General features: G+C 44.1%; 1 protein-coding gene across 2 annotated transcripts in view; it reads right to left on the bottom strand.

Annotated features, from left to right (window-relative positions):
* Window positions 1-12739: 12739 nt before the first annotated feature.
* Window positions 12740-22433, bottom strand: part of tmem131l (transmembrane 131 like) — a 209914-nt gene continuing 200220 nt past the window's right edge. For both annotated transcript variants that reach the window (XM_038792026.1, XM_038792027.1), the window contains 4 exons: window positions 20506-20626; window positions 19215-19303; window positions 13875-14011; window positions 12740-13221 (listed from right to left, as the gene is read on the bottom strand). In XM_038792026.1, the coding sequence (XP_038647954.1) occupies window positions 12943-13221; window positions 13875-14011; window positions 19215-19303; window positions 20506-20626 (626 nt within the window). In that variant the 3' untranslated portion in view covers window positions 12740-12942. The remainder of the gene's footprint in view (window positions 13222-13874; window positions 14012-19214; window positions 19304-20505; window positions 20627-22433) is intronic.

Raw genomic sequence — 22433 nt, 5'->3', positions numbered from 1 at the left:
TTCCCCATTTCAAAAATAGTCCATGTCTCCATTCTTCCTACCAAAGTTCATAACCTCACACTTCTCCACATTGTATTCCATCTGCCACTTTTTTGCCCACTTTCCAAGCCCAAGCCTGTCCAAGTCCATTTGCAGCCTCCCCACTTCATCAACACTATCTGTCCCTCTAAATATCGTTGTATCATCTGCAAACTTAAAAAATACAGTTAGAATACCCAATTCATTATTTTCCCATTGAGGCAATTTAGCGTGATCAATTCACCTTCCCTGCTTTAGGCTGTGGGGATGAGACCCATGCAGACACAGTGAGAATGTGCAAACTCCACACGGACAGTGACCTGGAGCAGGGATCGAACCCGGTCTTCAGTGCCATGAGGCAGCAGTGCTAACCACTGCGCCACCATGACGCCCAATATCATCTGTGAACTGAGCAACAATACCCTTCTACCAGATCGTTAATGTAGATCGTGAATAGTTGTAGTCCCAACACTGACCTCTGCAGAACACCACTAGTCACTGAATTGTCTGATCAATTGAAGTTTTGTCTACACACAGAACATGGGCTGGATTCTCCGCCGGCGGGATGCTCCTTTTTGCCAGCAGCCCGAGGGTTTCCCGACGGCGTGGGACTGTCCTACAATGGGAAACCCCATTGACTAGCTGGCGTAATGGAGCATCCCGCCGGCAGGGTGAAACAGGAATGTGGCGCAGCGGGGCGGAGAATCCAGCCCCATGTGTATGGTCTCTCCCCGCTGTGAATGGTGCGATGATTTTTCAGGCTGTGTAACTGGTTAAAGCTTTTTTCCATTGTTCGTACTCTGGAACACTCACTCAGCTGTCACAACGTCTTCAAGAACGAGAGAGGCCTGGGCCAACCTTTTCAGAGTCTGCACCCTCCCTGGATTCAATTCCTTTACCTTCAGTTGCTGCAAGTCAACAATTTCCCCTCGGAATGAGAAAAGAAATGGTAAGGGCGAAAACATTGATTTACTCCCAGATGTTGCCCAGAGGAGGAAGTTTTAGTCTGAAGCTCATTTTCCAATGTCCACATTGTGATGTCACAATGGAGATGCCTAAATCACTGCTACGCCTGATTCACTATGCAGGTGGCCACTCTTTCCATGAAGGTGGAGATCATTACAAATAGCGAAGATATCACTGCACCCTTGCTATAGATCCTTAAATCTTTCTTGTAGTGTGCACAGTGCGTCTGGGAATTTTGACAAAAGCACGCACATCTGCTGTCCGTGTTCCTGAATTGTCCCTTTTTGGACCATCTTCAGAAGCTCAGCAAAGCTAAGAATGCCCTGTTCACCTAATGGGGAGCCTTCAGCATTGGCTCCTGCCTGAGATGTGCTCTTCACCATCTGATAACCTAACTATATCCACCACGGCACCCACCAGGGTCTGTCCCCTGTGGGAGGAAAAGGTTTGAGCTATCAAGGAAGCTCCAAACCCCAAGAATGTGTCCAAGCTCAGATCATTTCTGGGTTTGGTGAAATAATACAGGACGTTTCTGCCACACCTTTCAACAATGTTGGCACCACTGCATCTGCTCCAAAAAGAGACCAAATAGAGGTGAGGGCCAGCATAAAAGACAAAACTGTCAAGGATGTGAAAGCACTGCTACAATCAGCAAAATGGCTAGTTCACTTTGATCAGGGTAGAGAGCTCATTCTGTCATGTGATGCTTCACCTTATGGTGTTGGAATAGTGTTCTCATCTGAAGGACAGGTCAGAAAAACCCATTGGATTTGCATCACACACACTGTAAACAGCCGAGAAGGGATATTCGTAGCTAGGCAAGAAAGGTTTAGCCATTGTTTTCACTGTTTCATCAGTATCTTTATGGGCATTCGTTCACCATATGTACATCGTGTACAGGACAGGGAGGGACAATGCAAATGCAGACACGCTGAGTCATCTTCCTTTACCGGACTTGTCAACCAAGACAGTATTTCCTCCAGAGACACTTTTCTTGAACAACTTTCAAATTCTCCTGTGAATGCCCAACAGATTAAACATGGATGGGTAGGGATCCTGTTTTGTCCTGGGTGAGAAGATTCCTAATGCAGCGTTGGCCTCCTCTTATAGATAAGGAAGTGAGACCATATACAAAACGCAAAGCTGAGCTGAGTCTGCATCCTTTGGGGGTCTGGAGTGGTCCATCTCCTGGTGCAAATGAAGCCATGAGGTTCATCAGGGTGTCTCCCAAATGAAAAGTTCAGTCAGGCTGTATGTTTGGTGGCTGAAAATGGGTCAGGACATAGATAACAAGGTGAAATCCTGTTCTGCATGTCAAATAAACCAGAAGATAGCACCACCAGCACCACTCCATCTGTGGGAATGGCCTGACCATCACTGGTCTAGACTTCATGTGGACTTTGCAGGGCCTTTTATGGATCATGTTTCTAGTCACCATGGATGCCGATTCTAAGTGGTTAGAAGTGCACATCATGAGTAACGTTACTGCTTCAATTACAACATAGAAGCTGTGCCAAGATTTTGCGACTCATAGTTTCTGATTAACAGGACGTTTACGAATTTATTCCAAGAGTTTAGGCAAAAAAAATGGAATACACCATTTGCATACTGCTCCTTTTCATTCAGCGTCAAATGGTTTAGCAGAGCAAGTTGCTCAGACACTGAAGGAGGACTGAAGAGAATGGCAGGCAGTACCCTGGAAAACAAGCTCTTGTGGTCCTTGTTCCAGTACCCTATCGCACCACAAACAGCAACAGGACTTTCACCGGCTGAAATATTGCTGAGTAGAAAGCCAAATTCTCACTTGGATCTGCTGCATCCAGATGTCAAAACGAGAGTGTGAAGGAGACTGGAAATACATGAGACAGGAAATACATAAGGAGTGGCATGGATATCTTTAACAAAAGTGCGCATGCGCGTGTGATGTCATCGAGAGCACAGGTTTTTAGTTTTTGGGAGGTGGCACAGTGGTTAGCACTGCTGCCTCACAGCGCCAGGGACCCGGGATCAATCCTGGCCTTGGGTGACTGTCTGTGTGGAGTTTTCACGTTCTCCCATTGTCTGGGTGGGTTCCCTCTGGGTGCTCCGGTTTCCTCCCACAGTCCAAAGATGTACAGATAAAGGGGATTGGCAAAGCTAAATTGCCTCTTAGTGTCCAAATTTTAGGTGGGGTTACAGGGTTACGGAGATAGGGGCCAGGTAGAGTACTCCTTCAGAGGATTGGTGCAGATCTGATGGGCTGAATGGCCTCCTTCTGCACTGTAGGAATTCTATGGATAGATAATGTCTGAAGCCAAACTGTATTATTACCTCAAGGTATTCTGAAATAAATAAGATTTAACTTTTACAACACGTTCGACTACCTTTCTTGTGGTCAAGTTAGCACAGTAATTATCTCTGGATTGTTACCTGAGCCACATGCCAACTGGCATAGGGCCAGAATAAAGAATTACAAGTGCAGCTCAGAGTGGTGTGGAAAGGTGTTTTGATTCATGGGGCACTAGCACCATACTCCGGGAAGCGGGGGAGAGTTCAAGTGAAGAAATCCAATCAAAGGTCAAGGCATTGGAGCGGTATAGTGATGAGGGTAAAGGTAAGTAGAGAGGCACAGGAAGGAACAGAGAGTTTAACAAAAGTTGTTTATCAGTGAATAAGGGTATTGCAGGGAATGGAATTTTTAAAAATAACCTTTGCCTGAACGCATGAAGCATCTGCAATATAAACGAACGAGTGGTAGAAATAGATGGAAGTGATTTAGATCTAATCACCATTATAGAGACAAGGCTACGAGGTAATCAAGGGTGGAGAATAAAAATTCCAGGGTACACAATTCAGGAAGACAGACAGAATGGCAAAGGAGATGGGGCAGACCTGACATTAAAGCATAACATAAGGGCATTAGTGAGAAAGGATCTGGCCTCAAAAGAGCATGAAGTAGCATCAGTATAGGTCAGAAGACACCATAGGGAGCACTTTATAGGTCTCCGGACAGTAACTATACCATTGGACAGAACATTAAACAAGAAACTATTGGAGATTGAACCAAAAGAAAATGTAATAAATGTGGGGGACTTTAATCTTCATATAGACTGTGACAAACAAATTGTCAAAACTAGCCTAGTGGAAGTTTGTAAACTCTTTGAGTGAGCACTCTATCCAAACCCACCCCTCACCTCCCCATAACATAACCTGCACATCCCTGGACACTAAAGGGAAATTTTTCATGGTCATTTCACCTAACCTGCACATCTTTGGACTGTGGGAGAAAACCCATGCAGACACGGAGAGCGTACAAACTCCATACAGTGTCACCCAAGGCCGGATCCTGGGTCTCTGATGCTGAGGCAGCAGTGATAACCACTGTGCCACTCCATTGGCACTAAGGGAGCAGTGCCAACCACAGTACCACCCCATTGGCGCTGAGGCAGCAGTGATAACCACTGTGCCACCCCATTGGCATTGTGAGGCAACAGTGTTAGGCTTCATATATCTGTATTTTGAACATCAGTCTGCGGGTTGGAGAGAAACCTTTGGGAGTGTGGGGATTATGATATGCTGAGCCCTAAAACTATGTCAAATTTAAGAGGCCCGATACAATAAATAATACTGCATTATTCTCACAGGAAGGGCAGAAAATATAAATGAAAGCTTTATTTTTGTCGTAAATGCAAAGACAAAGACCCGAAGAAAAAAAATTATAAAACTAGAACAAATATTACAAAATACCTATTTGCCCTATACAATACTTACAAATTAAAATGCTCAATTCTTAATTATGAGTTATGAAAACTTTTTAACAACACCAACAGGAAAGCTGTTACACAAATCAACAGCTTACTAAATGGAAGCAGTGATATAACCTGCACTCTGCACATCACATGAAGTTAATATTTTAAAACATTTTCTTTTGTGATTTTTGGAGCAGTCACCAACAATGCCCTCACGCAATGCTTAGGGCGGACAGCATTCCTTACAGCATTGTTGTCCCCAGTCCTTTCTTAATGTTTTTCAGTCGCAAAAATTATCTTTCACCTGAGCAGTTTGTTATCATTAGTCTCAAAAATAGCTGCAATGTTGTTTTGACATTTAAGGAATGCCAACTGAATTTGATCTTGGTTGATCACTTGATACTGGCCCTGGCGGCTTAAATGCCCTTAATATTGGCATGGAAGTGCTTTATTTCCCCAACAAGGTTAACATTAACATCTTCAGGATAGTCTTTCGTCAGAGGTTTGACACTTCCGCACCGCTGTTTCAGCAAGGCATCTAAATCACTGTTCTTCAAACTTTTTTTCCGGGGACCCATTTTTACCAACTAGCCAACCTTCGGGACCCAACCTGGCCGACCTTCGCGACCCACGCCGGCCGACCTTCGCGACCCACGCCGGCCGAACTGCGCGACCCACCATTTTCTTTTACCTTGTTTGCTGCTGGCAAAAATAGAGGAAATGGTTTTGGATCCCTTTGGCCCTCGTACACGCTCCTCCAATAGAACCTGTTGGATGAAGGTGAAGCCTTCTGGTGTCGGAAATTATGGAGTCTCCATCTGTCCAAAGTTCTGCATTTTTTTCCTGTAAAATTTTATCAAATAACCCCCCCCCCCCCCGAACTTGTAAAGAAAAATGAATTTAAAAACCCCGAACTTGTAAAAAAAATAAAAGGAATAAAATAAATGAAAAAAATAAAAATTAAATGAATAAAATAAATGAATAAAAATGTCCCGAACTTGTAAAACAAAAATCTGCGACCTTTTAAAAAAATAGCGCCCGCACTGCGCACGCGTGCCCTATCATTGGCACGCATGCGCATTGTTTTGCGCATGCGCGCCGATAATCGTGTGTGCATGTGCAATGCGGCCAAATTTTGTTTACAAGTTCGCGGCCATTTCGAAGGCCGCTTGCAGCCGGTATTATTAAAAGCCGGCTGCTGCGCGGGGATTTGCGCGATTGGGAGCGCTGCGAAGGATGGCTCCGCGACCCTCACGACAAGCACCCGCGACTCACCCACGGGTCGCGCCCCCGAGTTTGAAGAACACTGATCTAAATCAACCAAAACTGAAAAATTGCAACCTTTCCACCGTTCCATTTTTCTTCAAATTGGTTTCCAGTGCATCCATCATAGGGATAAAGGATTTCACCCAAAATCGGTCTCTTGGAGAAAGCATTTCATCAGCATTAGGTGCATCATCATTGACATTTTGTTTTCTAATAATCTTTATTGTCACAAGTAGGCTTGCATTAACACTGCAATGAAGTTACTGTGAAAAGCCCCTAGTCGCCACATTCCGGCACCTGTTCGGATACACTGAGGGAGAATTCAGAATGTCCAAATTACCTAACAGCACGTTTTCCAGGACTTGTGGGAGGAAACCGGAGCACCCAGTGGAAAACCATGCAGACACGGGGAGAACGTGCAGACTCCGCACAGACAGTGACCCAAGCCGGGAATCAAACCTGGGATAAAAGCAAATTACTGCGGATGCTGGAATCTGAAACGAAAGGGAAAATGCTGGAAAATCTCAGCAAGTCTGGCAGCATCTGTAGGGAGAGAAAAGAGCTAACGTTTCGAGTCCGATGACTCTTTGTCAAAGCTAACAGACAGAGTGGGAAATATCTATACTGTGGAGTGAGAATGAAAGATGAGTCATAGCCACAGAAACCCAGGGAAACTGGGTGCTAATGGCCACAGCAGTCCCCAGAGGAAACAAAAGATGCTTGTTAAGACGTCGAATGATGTGAAGGATGAAATGAAACTGGGAACAGGGACAGCTTTGAGAGAAAGACTGTGCTGCTGGAGAGAGATGTCGAGTGTCTTCATGTGGCACCGCATGGCACTAAGTCGTCTCCGACTTAACCCACAGGGATTTCAACTTAAATTCCACTCTGCATGTAACCTCCAGGATTACAGGTACCTCCAGGATATACAACATTCTTCCAACTACTGCTCTCGCTGCATCCTGAAAGCCACACTCAGTGCCATGCGGTGCCACATGAAGACACGCGACATCTCTCTCCAGCAGCACCGTCTTACTCTCTCGCAAAGCTGTCCCTGTCCCCAGTTTCATTTCATCCTTCATATCATTCGACGTCTTAACAAGCATCTTTTGTCCTCTCTGGGGACTGCTGTGGCCATTCGCACCCAGTTTCCCTGGGTTTCTGTGGCTATGACTCATCTTTCATTCTCACTCCACAGTATAAATATTTCCCACTCTCTCTGTCTGTTAGCTTTGACAAAGAGTCATCGGACTCAAAACGTTAGCTCTTTTCTCTCCCTCCAGATGCTGCCAGACTTGCTGAGATTTTCCAGCATTTTCCCTTTCGTTTCAGATTCCAGCATCCGCAGTAATTTGCTTTTATCCACCGTGCTGCCCTGCCTTTTCCCTTTATTTACACATTTGTAGTCTACATCAGGCAGGCTATATTTTGGCTCAAATTCAATTTTGTCAAAACTTGTCATTTCCTTCAATAAGTTTTGTAAAGTTTTGTACATGTACTAAGGCCAGGGCTATCTATGCATCCTACAGGGCCTGGCTGAATTTGTGGAACTGATCCAATACACAATACCAAAGTTCTAACGGGAACACATTTTTAAAAAAAAATTTGAGTACCCAGTTATTATTTTTTCATAATTAAGGGGCAATTTAGCATGACCAATCCACCTACTCGGCACATCTTTGGGTTGTGGGGGTGAGACCCACACAGACATGGAGAGAACGTGCAACTAACATGAACACAAATCCAGATTCTTCTACTTTCGCCATCAGAATGCCAGCTTCTCTCCGGTATCACCTATTTCACTGTCATCAGTATGAAGATGAATAAGGGCATCGATAATTGAACCAGAACTATCAGCTACAACTGAAGTAGCCTTTGCATGTGCTTCCCACCAAGTGTCAAGACACATTTGGGTATGATGGAATAAGGACCTACAAATGATTTGAGCACTGCCCAACATTTTGCAGAGGCAGAGAAAAATCTGCATACTTGGCATACAACAGCAAAAATAATGACTGCATCAAGTACACGCTTGCAAAGATATATTCCTTTTCAAGCTTACAAACGCATTGAACTGCTGCATTCACAGATACATAGAGTCAGAGTCGTATTCAATAGCGTAGCTATTTACCCTGTGTCAAAGAGACAGAATCCTTTTGTGGCTCAGGCAGAGGTCCAATTGCAGCTGGAACTAGCCGGCCACTGGGCATTATACATGGTGCATACAAATTAAACTTCAACTCGGAACACATTTAAGATGGAGACAATAATTTTGCGGATAGCAGCAGGTTAACTGAACAAGATCTTTCATCTTGTCTGGTTTCAATATTTTTCAATGAATCTTCATGAAATATAGATGAATTAGTGTTATAGATGGGCTGAATGGCCTCCTTCTGCACTGTAAATTCGATGATTCTATGATCTTCAAAAGCTGGCAGGCTCTGGCAAGGAACTCAACATGACTCGATATGTGCTTTAACAAAGAGTCATCCAGGCTCGAAATGTTAGCCTCCTTCTCTTTCCACAGATGCTGTCAGACCTGCTGAGATTGTCCAGTATTTTCTGTTTCAGATTCCAGCATCAATATGACTGGTACTTGCTATCCATATATATGCATACTTTTGTCATATTAGAATGAAAAGTCCATATTTAGAGATGATGTGGAGATGCCGGTGTTGGACTGGGGTGAGCACAGTAGAAGTCTTACAACACCAGGTTAAAGTCCAAGAGGTTTGTTGCGAATCACTAGCTTTCAGAGCACTGCTCCTTCCTCAGGTGAATGAAGAGGTAGGTTCTAGAAACATATATATGGACAAAGTCAAAGATGCACGACGATATTTTGAATGAGAGTCTTTGCAGGTAATTAAGTCTTTACAGATCCAGAGATAGGGATAATCACAGGTTAAAGAGGTGTGAATTGTCTCAAGCCACAACAGTTGGTAGGATGTCGCAAGCCCAGGCCAGATGGTGGGGGGTGAATGTAATGCGACATGAATCCAAGGTCCCGGTTGAGGCTGTACCCATGTGTGTGGAATTTGGCTACAAGTTTCTGCTCGGCGATTCTGCGTTGTCGCGCGTCCTGAAGGCTGCCTTGGAGAAAGCTTACACGAAGATCAGAGGCTGAATGCCCTTGACTGCTGAAGTGTTCCCTGACTGGAAGGGAACATTCCTGCATGGTGATTGTCGTACGATGTCCGTTCATCCGTTGTCGCAGCGTCTGCAGGGTCTCACCAATGTACCATACTTCAGGACATCCTTTTCTGCAGCTTATGAGGTAGACAACATTGGCCGAGTCGCACGAGTATGTACCAAGTACCTGGTGGGTGGTGTTCTCACGAGTAATGGTGGTACCAATGTCGATGATCTGGCATGTCTTGCAGAGATGTGGTACCGTGGTCGCTGTTCTGAAGGCTGGGTAGTTTGCTGCAAACAATGGCTTGTTTGAGGTTGCGCGGTTGTTTGTAGGCAAGTAGTGGGGGTGTGGGGACCTTGGCAAGATGTTCGTCTTCATCGATGACGTATTGAAGGCTGCAAAGGAAGATGTTGCAGTTTCTCCGCTCCGGGAAAGTACTGGATGACGAAGGGTACTCTTGTCGGTTGTGTCCCGTGTTTGTCTTCTGAGGAGGTTGGTGCGGTTTTTTGCTGTGGCGCAGCGACCGCGATCTGGAGGCGGCCAACCGCCTTCCGCGCAGCCCGCTGTAAAGTCTCTGACATGTTGCTCCGTGCCGGCGCAGAGACGGCAACCACGCACGCGCATGCTAACCCCCTGAACAGCGTTCCCAGTTAACCCCCTGAACAGCGGTGAATTGCTGGGCCAGGAGGCCCGTTGACGCCGGCGTCAACACGTGCCCGGGATTTCGGAGGATCTTGGCCCTTGTGTCCAGTTCTGGTCGCCTCATTATAGGAAGGATGTGGATGCTTTGGAAAGAATGCAGAGGTGATTTACCAGGGTGCTGCCTGGACTGGAGGGTGTGTCTTCTAAAAAAGGTTGAGGGAGCTAGGGTTTTTCTCACCGGACCGAAGAAGGAAAAGTGTGTACAAGGTGATGAGAGGCATGGATAGAGTCAATAGTCACAGACTTTTCCCCACGGCGGAAATGGCTGTCATGAGGCAACATAATTTTAAGGTGATCGGAGGAAAGTATATGGGAGATGTCAACGGTAGGTTCTTTTTAGAGAGTGGTGGGTGCGTGGAATGCACTGCCAGCAGAGGTGGTGGTCAGATTCATTAGGGACATTTAGGCGACTCTTGGACAGGCTCATAGGTAACAGTAAATTGAAAGGGTGTAGGTTAGGTTGATGTTAGATTAGGATAAATGGTCAGCACATCGTAGGCCGAAGGGCCTGTACTGTGCTATGTACTAACTAGCTTCACCCTGAATCCATCGTTGGTGGGCAGAATTTGTTGGACAAGCTCATCTTTCTAGACCATGGCACAAATAAGCAACACAGTAGCGACCAGCAAAGTGTAGAAGTGCAGATGTTATAGGAGCTTCCATAGTTAGGGGCACAGGCAGGCAATTTTGTAACTGTAATTCTCATATGGGGTGTTGCTTCCCTGATGCCAGGGTAAACAATAACATGGAGAGCATGCAGAATATTCTGTAGAGGGCAGAAGTGAACCATATGTTGGGGTGCACATTGGTACCAACAACATAGCAGGGGTTATGTTGACATCCTACAGTCAGATTTTTAGGAGCTAGGGTGGAAACTAATAAGTAGGACCTTGAAGGTCTCTGGATAACTCCAATTGGCATGCATTAGCACCAGTAGAAAAAGGTAGAGAAGATCAAGTGTCGTGTGAGGCAGGAGTTCAGAGTCTTAGGGCACTGAGTCCAATTCTGGGACACAAGGCAACTATTCAAAGGTACAGGTTGAATCACAGCAGGACTGGAACCAATGTTCTTGCAGGAACACACCAGGGGTATTCTGTGGGCCTCCAAATGGGGAGGGGTGGGGGTGGAGAGAGAGAGAGAGAGAGAGCGAGAAAGAGAAGTAAAACTTCAGGGATAAAAAAAAACAAAGTGGTGATATTGGGGGACCTGTGATCGAGATTGTGTTATAGTGAAGGGTAAGGAGGGGTGGAATTTTTGAAATGTGTTCAGGTGAACCGCCTTGATTAGTATGTTCCGAGCCAAACTCAAAAGGAGGCATTGCTGCAACAGGTGCTGGAGGGAGAGGAGGTAAGCCAAGTGGACCAGGTGCCTGTGGGAGAACATTTAGGGAATAGTGACCATTGTATAATGGTTAGATTAGTTCTGGAGAAGAGCGGAGAGCAATCCAAGATAGAGCTTTTTAGTTGGAAGAGGGCTAATTTCAATTGGATGAGAAGGGATCGAGCCACAGTAAAATGGAAACGAAAATCAACAAGCATTCGGAAAGGTTTCAGGTAATTAATAATGAGCGTGCTTATGAATTAACTGAAGGCAGATCATGCTTGACTAATTGGATTTTTTTGATTATGCAACACCAAAGTTTTTGAAGGGAATATGGTAGATGTTGTCGAGATTATTTTGAGAAAGTGTTTGATAAAGTGCGACCAAAACACCCGATTAACAAAACCGAGGGTCACGGAAGAGGAGGGGCGGTGTCAAATTGGATTTAAAAATTGACTACGGACAGAAACAGCAAATCTTACCGAATGGTTATTTTTCAGACCGGAAAGTGGTAGATGGTGGTGTTTGCCACGGGTCCCTGCTTTTTGTGCTATTTATAAATGACTTTGACATTGGAATACAGAGTAAAGTTTCAAAATTTGCTGGTGATATTGAACTTGGGGAGTGGCACACAGTGAGAATGACACTAATTCACTGCAACATGACATGGATAAGTCAGCAGAATGGGCAGACAAGTAGCAGATGGAATTTAATAGAGAAACATGTGATGATGCATTTTGGCTGAAGGGACGTGGAGAAGCAACATAGACTTAATGGCACAGTTTTAGTTACCACACTTCAGGAATGATGTGAGCATTCTTGAGAGAGTGCAGAGAAAATCTATCAGGATGGTTTCAGAGATGGGGTATTTTAGCTTCAAGGTTAGGTTTGAAAGCTACAAGGAAGAGAAGTAGATTTAAGGTTTTAGGCAAGAGATGTATGGGAATATGATAAATAACTTCAGCAAGTAGTAATGACCTGGACACCTCGACCTATGAGGGTGGTGGAAGTGGGAGCAATGATTTCAAAATGAAATTGGGTGGACACTTCAAGGAAATAGATTTGCAGTATTATGGAGATGGAGTAGGGGGATCCTCCTTCTGTGTCATAGATTACTCTATGCCTCTAATCAAAAATTCAATTAGCCAAATATGTTTTCTGGCTAATAGAACATACAGTGCAGAAGGAAGCCATTTGGCCCATTGAGTCTGCACCGACCCATTTAAGCCCTCACTTCCACCCTATCCCCGTAATCCAATAACCCCTCCTAACCTTTTTGAACACTAAGGGCAATTTAGCATGGCCAATCTACCTAACCTGGACGTCTTTGGACTGTGGGAGCAAACCGGAGCACCCGGAGGAAACCCACGCAGACACGGGGAGAATGTGCAGACTCCGCACAGCCAGTGACCCAGCGGGGAATCAAACCTGGGACCCTGGTGCTGTGAAGTCACAGTGTTAGCCACTTGTGCTACCGTGCTGCCCAATCTAGTGGATAACATTATTAGAGCAGAATGAAGAAAGTCAGTCCAGACTTTAATATGAAATAAGTGTACAGTAATTAGGGACAAACTGTGTTATGCAGAAAAAAAACACTTGCCAAAGGTTAGTTTATTTTTTTGTGATTTTATTTGGAAAAGTTTTATTAAAAAAATCTTGTGGTATAATTTTTCCATATTAAGTGCAATTTCCTCAGTATAAAATCGGAAAAAATAAAAAAATAAAAAAGATTTAAGTCACCTAAATACTCTTAAAAGGGGTTTTAACCATTTCTATGCACACCTTTATTTAAAAAAACAAAAATCTAATTCAAACATCTCCATAATAACCGGAGTCACTGGAGAACTGAGAATTACAAACACGACTGGAAGAAGAATTCCAAATGTGCAGGTTCATGTAAGTGCCAAAAGGATCGAAACTTGATGTCTGCCCTTGGGTGCAGGTCGATTCCAGGTTTTCATTCACTAACGTATGTGAGACCGAGTTATCGGATGTGAAGTAGCTTTGGTAAGGTTCACATTGTGGGGTCCAAATGGATCCAAACAATCCAGACATAGGGGACAGACTTCTAGTTCCCGAGAGGTAGGACTGATGAGAGAGGAAAGAGAAAGAGGGAGGTTTGAGCTTTCAACTTCTCAAAAATGTATCCGTAAGGAATGGTGTTAGTTTTCTTTATATTTTATCTGGAGTAAATTAAACATGCTACAGGCTTGAACATTTCTCTAGTCCTATTTCACAACATTCAACCGTACAAATTTAACGTGCTCATTTCGAAAACTACTGCAGAAACAGTGGGTGGGATTTTCTGGTCACGTCCACCCCGAGACCGGATATTCTCGCCGGAGGTCAACAGACCGTTAAACAGTCCGTCAAAGTATCTGTCCCGCCTGCAATGATTCCCACAGCGGGCAGGACCAGAAAATGTACCCCAGTATCTGCCTTTTCAAAAACAACAATTAAATTTTAACTTTTCATAAAATTGTCAGATTACAGAATAGCAGAATATTACTGGAATACAATTTTATATTTTTTATACTCATTTTATCATATGGTGGAAAATCATTGTCCTGCAATTTTATTTCACTCTGTACAGCTAAAGTTAAACAGAATATAGTGTGAATTTAAACTGTACATCAAAATTGGCCCCAGCTGCATAATAGTCACAGATTTTATAACTAATACTAATTTTAGTAAACGTTTCTATAAGCAGAGAACTTCTAATTACAAGACAGGCAACTTACAGGAGTGCTGACATAGTTCGGCAGTTTCCAGCTAGAGGGAGCCTCTTGAGTGGTCCAAGTGCCAGCACAGCTTGAATCAGCAAAAGATGCATTTTGGCCTTCGGTGTAAATGAAGGGCTGAAGCGAATTCAGGTTGCCTATCATGAAGAAATTTCAAAACACATTTTGGTCATTACCTTTTGAAGGGGCATCATACCCACAATTGAAGCGATAGTTTCGGTAATGATGTGCAGAAGATCAGATGTTTTCCATTAATTGCCGATTACAAATGTGACACTTCTAATATATCAAAATAAGTAATTGAAAAAGCAAATTATTTACTGTTTACTGAGGTAATATGACAGTTGAGGTTATTTTAGTAGCTGGTGAGCTGAGGGGAGAGAGAGAGAGAGAGATCAAAGCCCTTGCTTTAATGGACTGCATTGTTCTTCCCACCAAGCCTCATGAACGCATGCTGCTACAAGTTGTATCTATCTCTCAAGTTGCCGATACAAACACATCACATTCTGACTTTAGATTTACCCACCAAATGAAGCAACAGTACTGAAAACAGTTCTCTACAAACAATTGTGCTCAGAAAATGCAAATAGAGCAGCGTATAAGAAATTTAAACATCAAAAATTTGCATTTATATAGGACCTTTAATATAGGAAAATATCCCAAGACATTTAACGGGAGCATTATCAAAATGAAAATTATTTATATTAAACTACAGAAGGAGTTATCAGGACCAGTGACAAAAAGCTAAAGGTCTCAAGGGGGCAAAGAGGGGTTTGGAAGGAAATTCCAGAGCTTCAGGTCAAACACAAATAGTTACGGGCAACTTTTCCAAAATGGACACACCTGCATGAGGACATTTACACAAAATACAAAAGTTCAAGCACTGTTGCTGAATTCTTAACAAAATGCAAACTGTGACTCGCATTTTACTTTATGAAAATATTTTTATTAAACTTTTATCATCAAAAATTCACAAGGCAAAAAAAACTAACATGTATCAAAATAAAAAATTCCAACCGACAACTAATACCCTCTCTTACCCAAACAACCCACCCACCCCGCCTCCCCACCACTAACTGACCAATTTCTTAAAGTGCGATATGAATAATAATAATAATCTTTATTAGTGTCACAAATAGGTTTATGTTAACACTGCAACAAAGTTACTGTGTAAATCCTCTAGTCGCCACACTACGGCGTCTGTACGAATACACCAAGACAGAATTTGGTAGAACCCATCAATCGATCCTCGCAGTGAACTTGACCTTCTCGAGGTGCAGAAACTCCGGACACCTCGTCACGCTGAGGTACTAGGTGCCGCCGCCTGCCTCCAAATCAACAGAATCCACCACTGAGCAATCAACGAGGCAAATACCAGGGCATCTGCCCATGTGAAACCAGTTATGAGCCGCTCCATCCCTGAAATAAACGACCAACTGGGAGGCATTGAAATAGAAACACGAATCGCGGAAAGATATCCATCTTAATGGATTGAATCTGGCCCGCCAACGACAATGGAAGGCTGTTCCACCTTTGTAGGTCCACCCTGACCCTGCTCACCAGGCTAGCGTAATTCGATTTGCAAAGTTGCGTTCAATCCCGAACCACCTGGACCACCAGATACCAGAAACTAGGTCCAATCAGAGGGAACGGCAGCCACCCCAAACCAGCAACTCTCCCTGAAGGGCTAACCGCATAATACTCGCTGCACCCAACATTTCCAGCCCCACCGCCAGTTGTTAAGTCCTCCAGTTTACACCTCAGACCTTTATTGCTCTCCGCCATGAGCAGCAACACCGCTTCCAGCAAGTCAAACCAATCCTCATGTTGCGACAAGGCCTCCTGCACACCCTTCAGTGTCTCACCATGTGCTTTCACCACATTCGAGGTCTTTACAAGCTGTTCGCAAATTGGGCCCAAAGCCTCCTCAACTGTGGCTTTAAATAACTCATTCCTTTATCTGCTTGCCAAGTCGGTCGAACTGCCTATCAACCTGTTTGCCAAATTCTCCCAGCTCCTGCACCATCACCACAGCCAATGTGTCTAATGTAATGGGCAGCACAGTAGCAGTGGTTAGGATTGTTGCTTCACAGCGCCAGGGTCCCAGGTTCGATTCCCGGCTTGAGTCTGTGTGCTGTCAGCACGTTCTCCCTGTGTCTGCGTGTGTTTCCTCTCACAAGTCCCGAAAGACGTGCTGTTAGGTGAATTGGACATTCTGAATTCTCCCTCAGTGTACCCGAATAGGTGCCGCAATGTGGCGACTAGGGGATTTTCACAGTAACTACATTGCAGTGTTAACGTAAGCCTATTTGTGACACTAATAAAGATTATTATATTATTATTCAAGTTCTTTTGACGCACTACCCTCCTGAGCCTTCTTCACATTGGGCTTCTTTGTTGACATTTTCGTAATTTCTCAGTCGGGCCAGGGCACACCGTATCGACTAACAGGGTTTGGACACCAAAATCCCCGAAAAAAACACGTAAAAAGGATGAAAAACAAAGATCCTGCAGGGAGCATTTACATATCTTACATATCATCACCAAAATCAGAACTAGCATTTTAATGGTTGTAAATCCTTTACTCTAGGTTGTTTTACATATATTTTACCAATGCACAAGCTAGGGCACTAATTTTATTACTACCTTGCAACAATATGGACAATTTTCTTCCATCCACCTATTCTCATCGCTACACTGCCTTCCCATCATATTTTCTACTCACTCAATTTCACAAGAGACACAGACCAACAGCAAAGCATATGCCTCTTACACATATAGCTTAGGATGTTTGAATATTGTGGATCTGTGCACTTAGGGAACCTCAACATTTACAAAATATTGAGTGTGCCTATTTTGTACTGATGCTGAATCAGCTTCATGCTGGCAGTAGACTTTTGCTAGTAATGTTGCTATGAGCATCAATTTTCCTTATGACATTATTATACTGTCCACCTGGCACCAGTGCAAAGCACAAAATAGTGGAACATTTACAGCAGATATACTGTGAAGCATAGGAGTTGATCACAATGAAAAAACTCCATTTGTTTTGAAATACTCAGTGCAATTTTATATGAGAAAAGACCCATTAGGCAGCATAGATTAAACACCCTTCTGCCTTTGCCAAATGAAACTAGATCTGAATCCAACCCCGAGTGAGGGGTGAAATCTTGCAAACGCGCATGAGTGTGGGTAATGTTGATGCAGTTCCTTGTATAGATTCATAGATTAGAACTGTTACTAAATTGGCAACCTTACACGGACATAAATATAAAGGAGGAAATATTCATATTGGTGTAAAGGCAGAGAAGGCAGAATGTTAATCTGTATCTGAAAGTCCTGTAACTGACCCAGAGTTTTTGATGTGACTGGAGTTGGGAGAATATTCTACTTCCAACCTCAATTCCTCACGTTGAAAAACACGCATTTGCCAAAATATCTTTTTTTTTAAATAATAGAAATTTACAGACTGTTAATTGTATCAATTGTATCATCTCATACAGGTGGAGAGTATTGATTGGATAGTTGCCGGAGCATACATAAAGAGACACAAGAATTGAGTGGAGTCAGGAGGTGTATATCTGTAATATTTCACTCCGAATAAATCGATTCCAAAGGTAGAATTTTATTGTTCCCACTAGCAGATTTGAAGACAAGTAAAATGAAGCTCATGGCCTGCTCATCCAGTCTCCCACTTTACCGGAAGCAGGGGAGTTGTTGGACAGCCCACCCATCCTTGGGCCTATTAGGGCCCTTAAGTGACCAATTAATGGACACAAGTGCCTCATCCCAGCCCCACCACAGAATTCAGAGCCGCATGAGAAACGGGTGGCCCAGCTGCTTTAGCTGCACAGGCTGGAGCGCAGGGTGGGGTACCTACTCTGGGAATCCCAGCCCCACCATAAGGTTAAGGTCATCCATCCCCCCCACCTTCTTAAATCCAGCCACCGAACTGCTTACTTTCCTTGCTGGGCCAGCCAGCTTGATCCCACAGATACCCAGACCTACTTTCAGTCGGGCCTCCAATCGCTCCTCTTCTTTAGAGACTGGATGTAGTCCCAGCAGGGGCCACCCCTTGTTTCTGCCAGATTGGGCAGAAATCTCACCCTTAGTTAATTAATGCCCCACCGAACACTAAATAGCTGCAGGGCAGCCGGTATCAGTAGGAACATGCTCCCCACCAGCTCTTCAGGTGGTGGGTTGGGAAACCCCACCATCCAAAAATTCCTGTCCCTAATAAAAACAGACTTTGGTTTCTTCCCTCAATAACAGACTATCAGGAGCATAACAAAGTCAAATTCGGGAATAATCCATCAGGAAAACCCATTTGAGGGAATTATATTTCCAAAGAGAAATGATTGAGCAGATATGGAAAGAAACCAATGTTGATTTCACCAAAGTTAGTTTGCTGGAACCAACTCTAGGTTTCTACAAATTATATTTAAGCATCAATGTGCACAATATTAAATAAATAGGAGTTAAGGATCGACTGTAGTTTGCTAGAAATTCACAGCTGAAGTATCTAAAGGTTATTCTTCTCTAACTGGCTCTTTTATTCACAAGTCAATGTTCACTTCCAGAAGTGAAGAATAAGGGGCGCGATTCTCCCAAAACGGGAGAAATCGTAAAGCTGGCGTAAAACCCGGGCGGGTTTTACGGCAGCGCGCCCCTTCCCGACCGGGGACCGATTCTGGTCCCCGGTCGGGGCTAGCAGCCCGACGCCGTAGGCTCCGGCAAGACGGGCTTAACGAAAATCGTTAAGCCCGCTTGCCGGAGTTAGCGCCGGCTGACGCGTCATAGGACGTCAGCCGCGCATGCGCAGTTTGAAGACTCCAACCCGCGCATGCGCGGGTGACGTCATCGCGTTTTTTGCGCGAAACCCGCGCATGCGCGGGCCGGGTTGCCCCTCAGCCGCCCCGCGAATGGATACTGTGGGGCAGCGGAAGGACAAGTAGTGCGCGGGCATCGGGCCCGCGATCGGTGCCCACCGATCGCGGGCCCATGGCACCCTTGGCACGGCCGTGCCAATCGGTGCCATGGTTATTAATAGCGAGTTAGTCACGCCGTTTTTACGAACGGCAAGACCAGGTGTGTTTGCCGTTCGTAAAAACGGCGTAAAGGGCTGGGACTTCGGCCCATCTAACAGCTGAGAATCGCTGCCGGCCGTAAAAAAACGGCGGCAGCGATTCGGGTCGGGACTTCGGCGGGGGGGGGGGGGGGAATAGCGGGAGGGCGGCAAAAATGTCGGGAAGGCCCTCCCGCTATTCTCCCACCCGTCGTGGGGGGCGGAGAATTTCGCCCAAGGTTTCATTTTATCAAGTTGTTCTACAGACACCTTACCTTCAGAAACACTGGAGAAATCATTCTCATGGTATGTGTTGAAGATATTGCTGCAATGATCGTCGTTGTACGTGGTCCGGGAAAGATGGCTTAATATCAATTTACAGACAAATGGAATTAAAAAGATAGAAAAGATTTAATTTTAAGTAACAATGCAAACGCTACAAGCATCCTCACATTGTGACTTAAGTTAAAAGCCAAGACTATATTAGCTGGTGATGGAAGGAGAAATCCAGGTGTCTATTTTAACGTAAGTATGTAAACAAAGCCTAGTTGCAGTGAAAGAGTAAACTATTATTTTTCATACATTATATAAATGGAGGGGTAGACAGAAAAAGAAAATCATGGGGGCAATTTTACAGGTCTGCACGCCCTATGGGCAACCTTGCCTGCCAGTAGCACACATTCGATACAAACTACCCAGAATTTTCTAATCATTACAATGTTGCGCACTGACCCATCAAGCTAGTGAAGAAGGCTTTAAAGAGTTGAAATTTGAGTAATTTTGGCTGAAGAACATTAATAGCAAATCATATGGAATTAAATAATCTAAAATATAATCGATGAGCATCTTCTAAAGTTACTTGCATGTCTCACTTAAAAACAATCGCAAACTATTTTTGAAAAAGTTATTGTACAATCAAAATTATTTTAAAATATCTATTTTAGACCCAAGTATTACACTTGTCCTCGGCCAGCCCGTCAGAGTGGAAAGTTGAAGGTACTCTTCCTCATGACGGAACCTGGATCACATTTCCTGGAACCTATGCACAAACTGTGTCAAATATGACGGGCAGCATTTCATATTAACATTACCAAATGCATGAGCAGCACAGTGGCGCAGTGGTTAGCACTGCTGCCTCACGGTGCCGAGGTCCCAGGTTCAATCCTGGCCTGGTTCACTGTCCATGTGGAGTTTGCACATTCTCTCCGTGTTTGCCCCCACAACCCAAAGATGTGCAGGGTAGGTGGATTGGCCACGCTAAATTGCCCTTAATTGGAAAAAACAAATTGGGTACTCTAAATTGATATTTTTTAAAAATTACTAAATGCAGGGTGAGCACAACCAGTCTTTAAATGGCAAAACTGGATTAGGGTGGGGCAGTGATGCTGTCCATGTCTAAAATTACACTTTCAAAGAAACAAACATATTAAAAATGCCCTTAATATTCCAAACTATTTTTTTTGTGGAGGCTGAGGTGAAATATCACTCTGAAAAAGATGCTCAATGGTACAGAAATTAAAGCTATGTTGAGACTCTTTGGTCATAGCTGTTCTGCAACTAACATACCTGTAATCAGCAGCAGCACTTGGCTGTGGGTTAAACTGCATACCATTACTTGAATGATATGCCATGCCATTTGCAGGAGGAATGGATTTTAAACATTGCCCATTTACTGTTGTGTAAAGACCTGAAAAATGCAAGCAACGATGAGAGTAAATGTTACAATCAAAAGAAGTTACATTCGCACTGCTGAAAAAAATAGCAAAAACACTCATATTTTCTTCAGTACCAAGCCACCAATTACTAGGAAGAGAAGTAGTCCATTCGGCCCCTCAAGCTTAGTCTAACATTCAGAGATCATGGCTGATTTTTATCCTAACTTTTTATTCTACCCCTGGCCAGCATAAAATCTATTGATCCGAGATTTGAAATTACTAATGAACTAGCATCAACTACGTTTTGAGGGAGTGTTTAACACATCTAACACTCTTTTTGTTTCCTGACTTCTCAATGGCCCGGTTCTGATTTTAAAGTTAAATTTTTATATCTTGGACTTAGGTGTTCAGAGCACAATTTCACAAGGTGCAAAACTTGGAAGTGCAACAAGGAAAGTAGTGAGGAAGATAGTAATAAAGTTCAAGAGAACAAATAACAAGCTGGAGGAACAAGCAGGCGCATGGAGATAAACTTCAATGTGGAAAAGTGTTATGTGATACGTTTTGGTCGGAAGAACGAGAGGAGACAAAACAAGCGAAATGGTATAATATTAAAGGAGGTGCAAGAGAGAGACCGTGGACTGTTGGTGCACAAAACTGAGGCAGTAGAACAGCTTAACGAACAGTGAATAAAGTATATGGTATCCTGGACTAGAGGGCAAGTGCCAAGAGTTATTCTAACCTATGTAAAACACTTGCTCAGACCCAGCTGAAGTAGTCTGTCTAATCCTGGTCACCAAACCTTAGTTAAGATGTTAAAGCTTTGGCAAGGAAGAGATTTACGAGAATGGCTCTCGCGATAAGGGATAAAGAGGCTAGAAGACAGATTTCAGTTACATGGATAGAGTTGTATGCCTCACGAGGACTTGATGGGAGTATTTAGCTGGAGCAAATAAAAAGGAAGATGAATAACAACACAACAGAGGCTTCAAGCGATTGATTTTAAAAAACCATTGTGACATGAAGATAAACCTTTTTCGGGCAACGAGCTGGTAAGATTCTGAATGCAAAACCAGATGGGGACAACCAGGGCTGTCAATGCAGATTTAATAGTGACCTTCCAAAAGGGAGTTAGATAAATACTCGGAGAAACAGATTGGAGGGAAATGGGCCCAGTTGGATTGCTTTTTGAAAGAGGTGACACAGATTGTCTCCTTTTGTACTCTACTATTCTCTGATTTTATGTCCCCCACCTACAGAAAGTTTATCTCCCCTTGTGCTCCTCGTACCATTACGGTCCGAATTGTGACAGGAAATATCCACGGGCCTGGGTGTTTGCGCACTTGAAAAGAGGTGATTTTCTTGCAGGTCACGCATCTCTGGGTGAAAGATCAGATGAGGTTGAAGAAGGGGTGGGCGGGGCAAGGGTTCCACTCCGGGTTTGACTTGAAGTCGAAGGGGGGTCGCCATATGGTTGAACAAGAAAATTGAGTTTATGGAGACGAGGGAAGTGCGAGACCGGGGGCTGGGTGGGGTTCTGATAGTTATTGGGGTGCTAGTGGAGACTTCAGTGAAGTTGGTGAATGTGTCTGTGGCTAATTAGGATGATGCCGGATTCATGAAGAGGCATTTAGGGACGATTCAGGACTTGGACTCTCACCAGTTAATCATGGAGGGGGATTCTAATCGTGTACTGGAGCTGAGAGTGGATAGGTCGAGCCCTAAGTCAATGAGGAGGTCAGGAATGACACAAGAGCTGGGAGGGTCTATGGAGAGGATGGGGATGGTGGATCCGTGGAGGTTTGGGCATTGGTGGATCCGTGGAGGCTGGAATTATTT

This window comes from Scyliorhinus canicula, chromosome 3 (assembly GCF_902713615.1).
Source record: "Scyliorhinus canicula chromosome 3, sScyCan1.1, whole genome shotgun sequence".
Classification (NCBI taxonomy): domain Eukaryota; kingdom Metazoa; phylum Chordata; class Chondrichthyes; order Carcharhiniformes; family Scyliorhinidae; genus Scyliorhinus; species Scyliorhinus canicula.
This window is presented reverse-complemented; position numbering and strand designations above follow the sequence as displayed.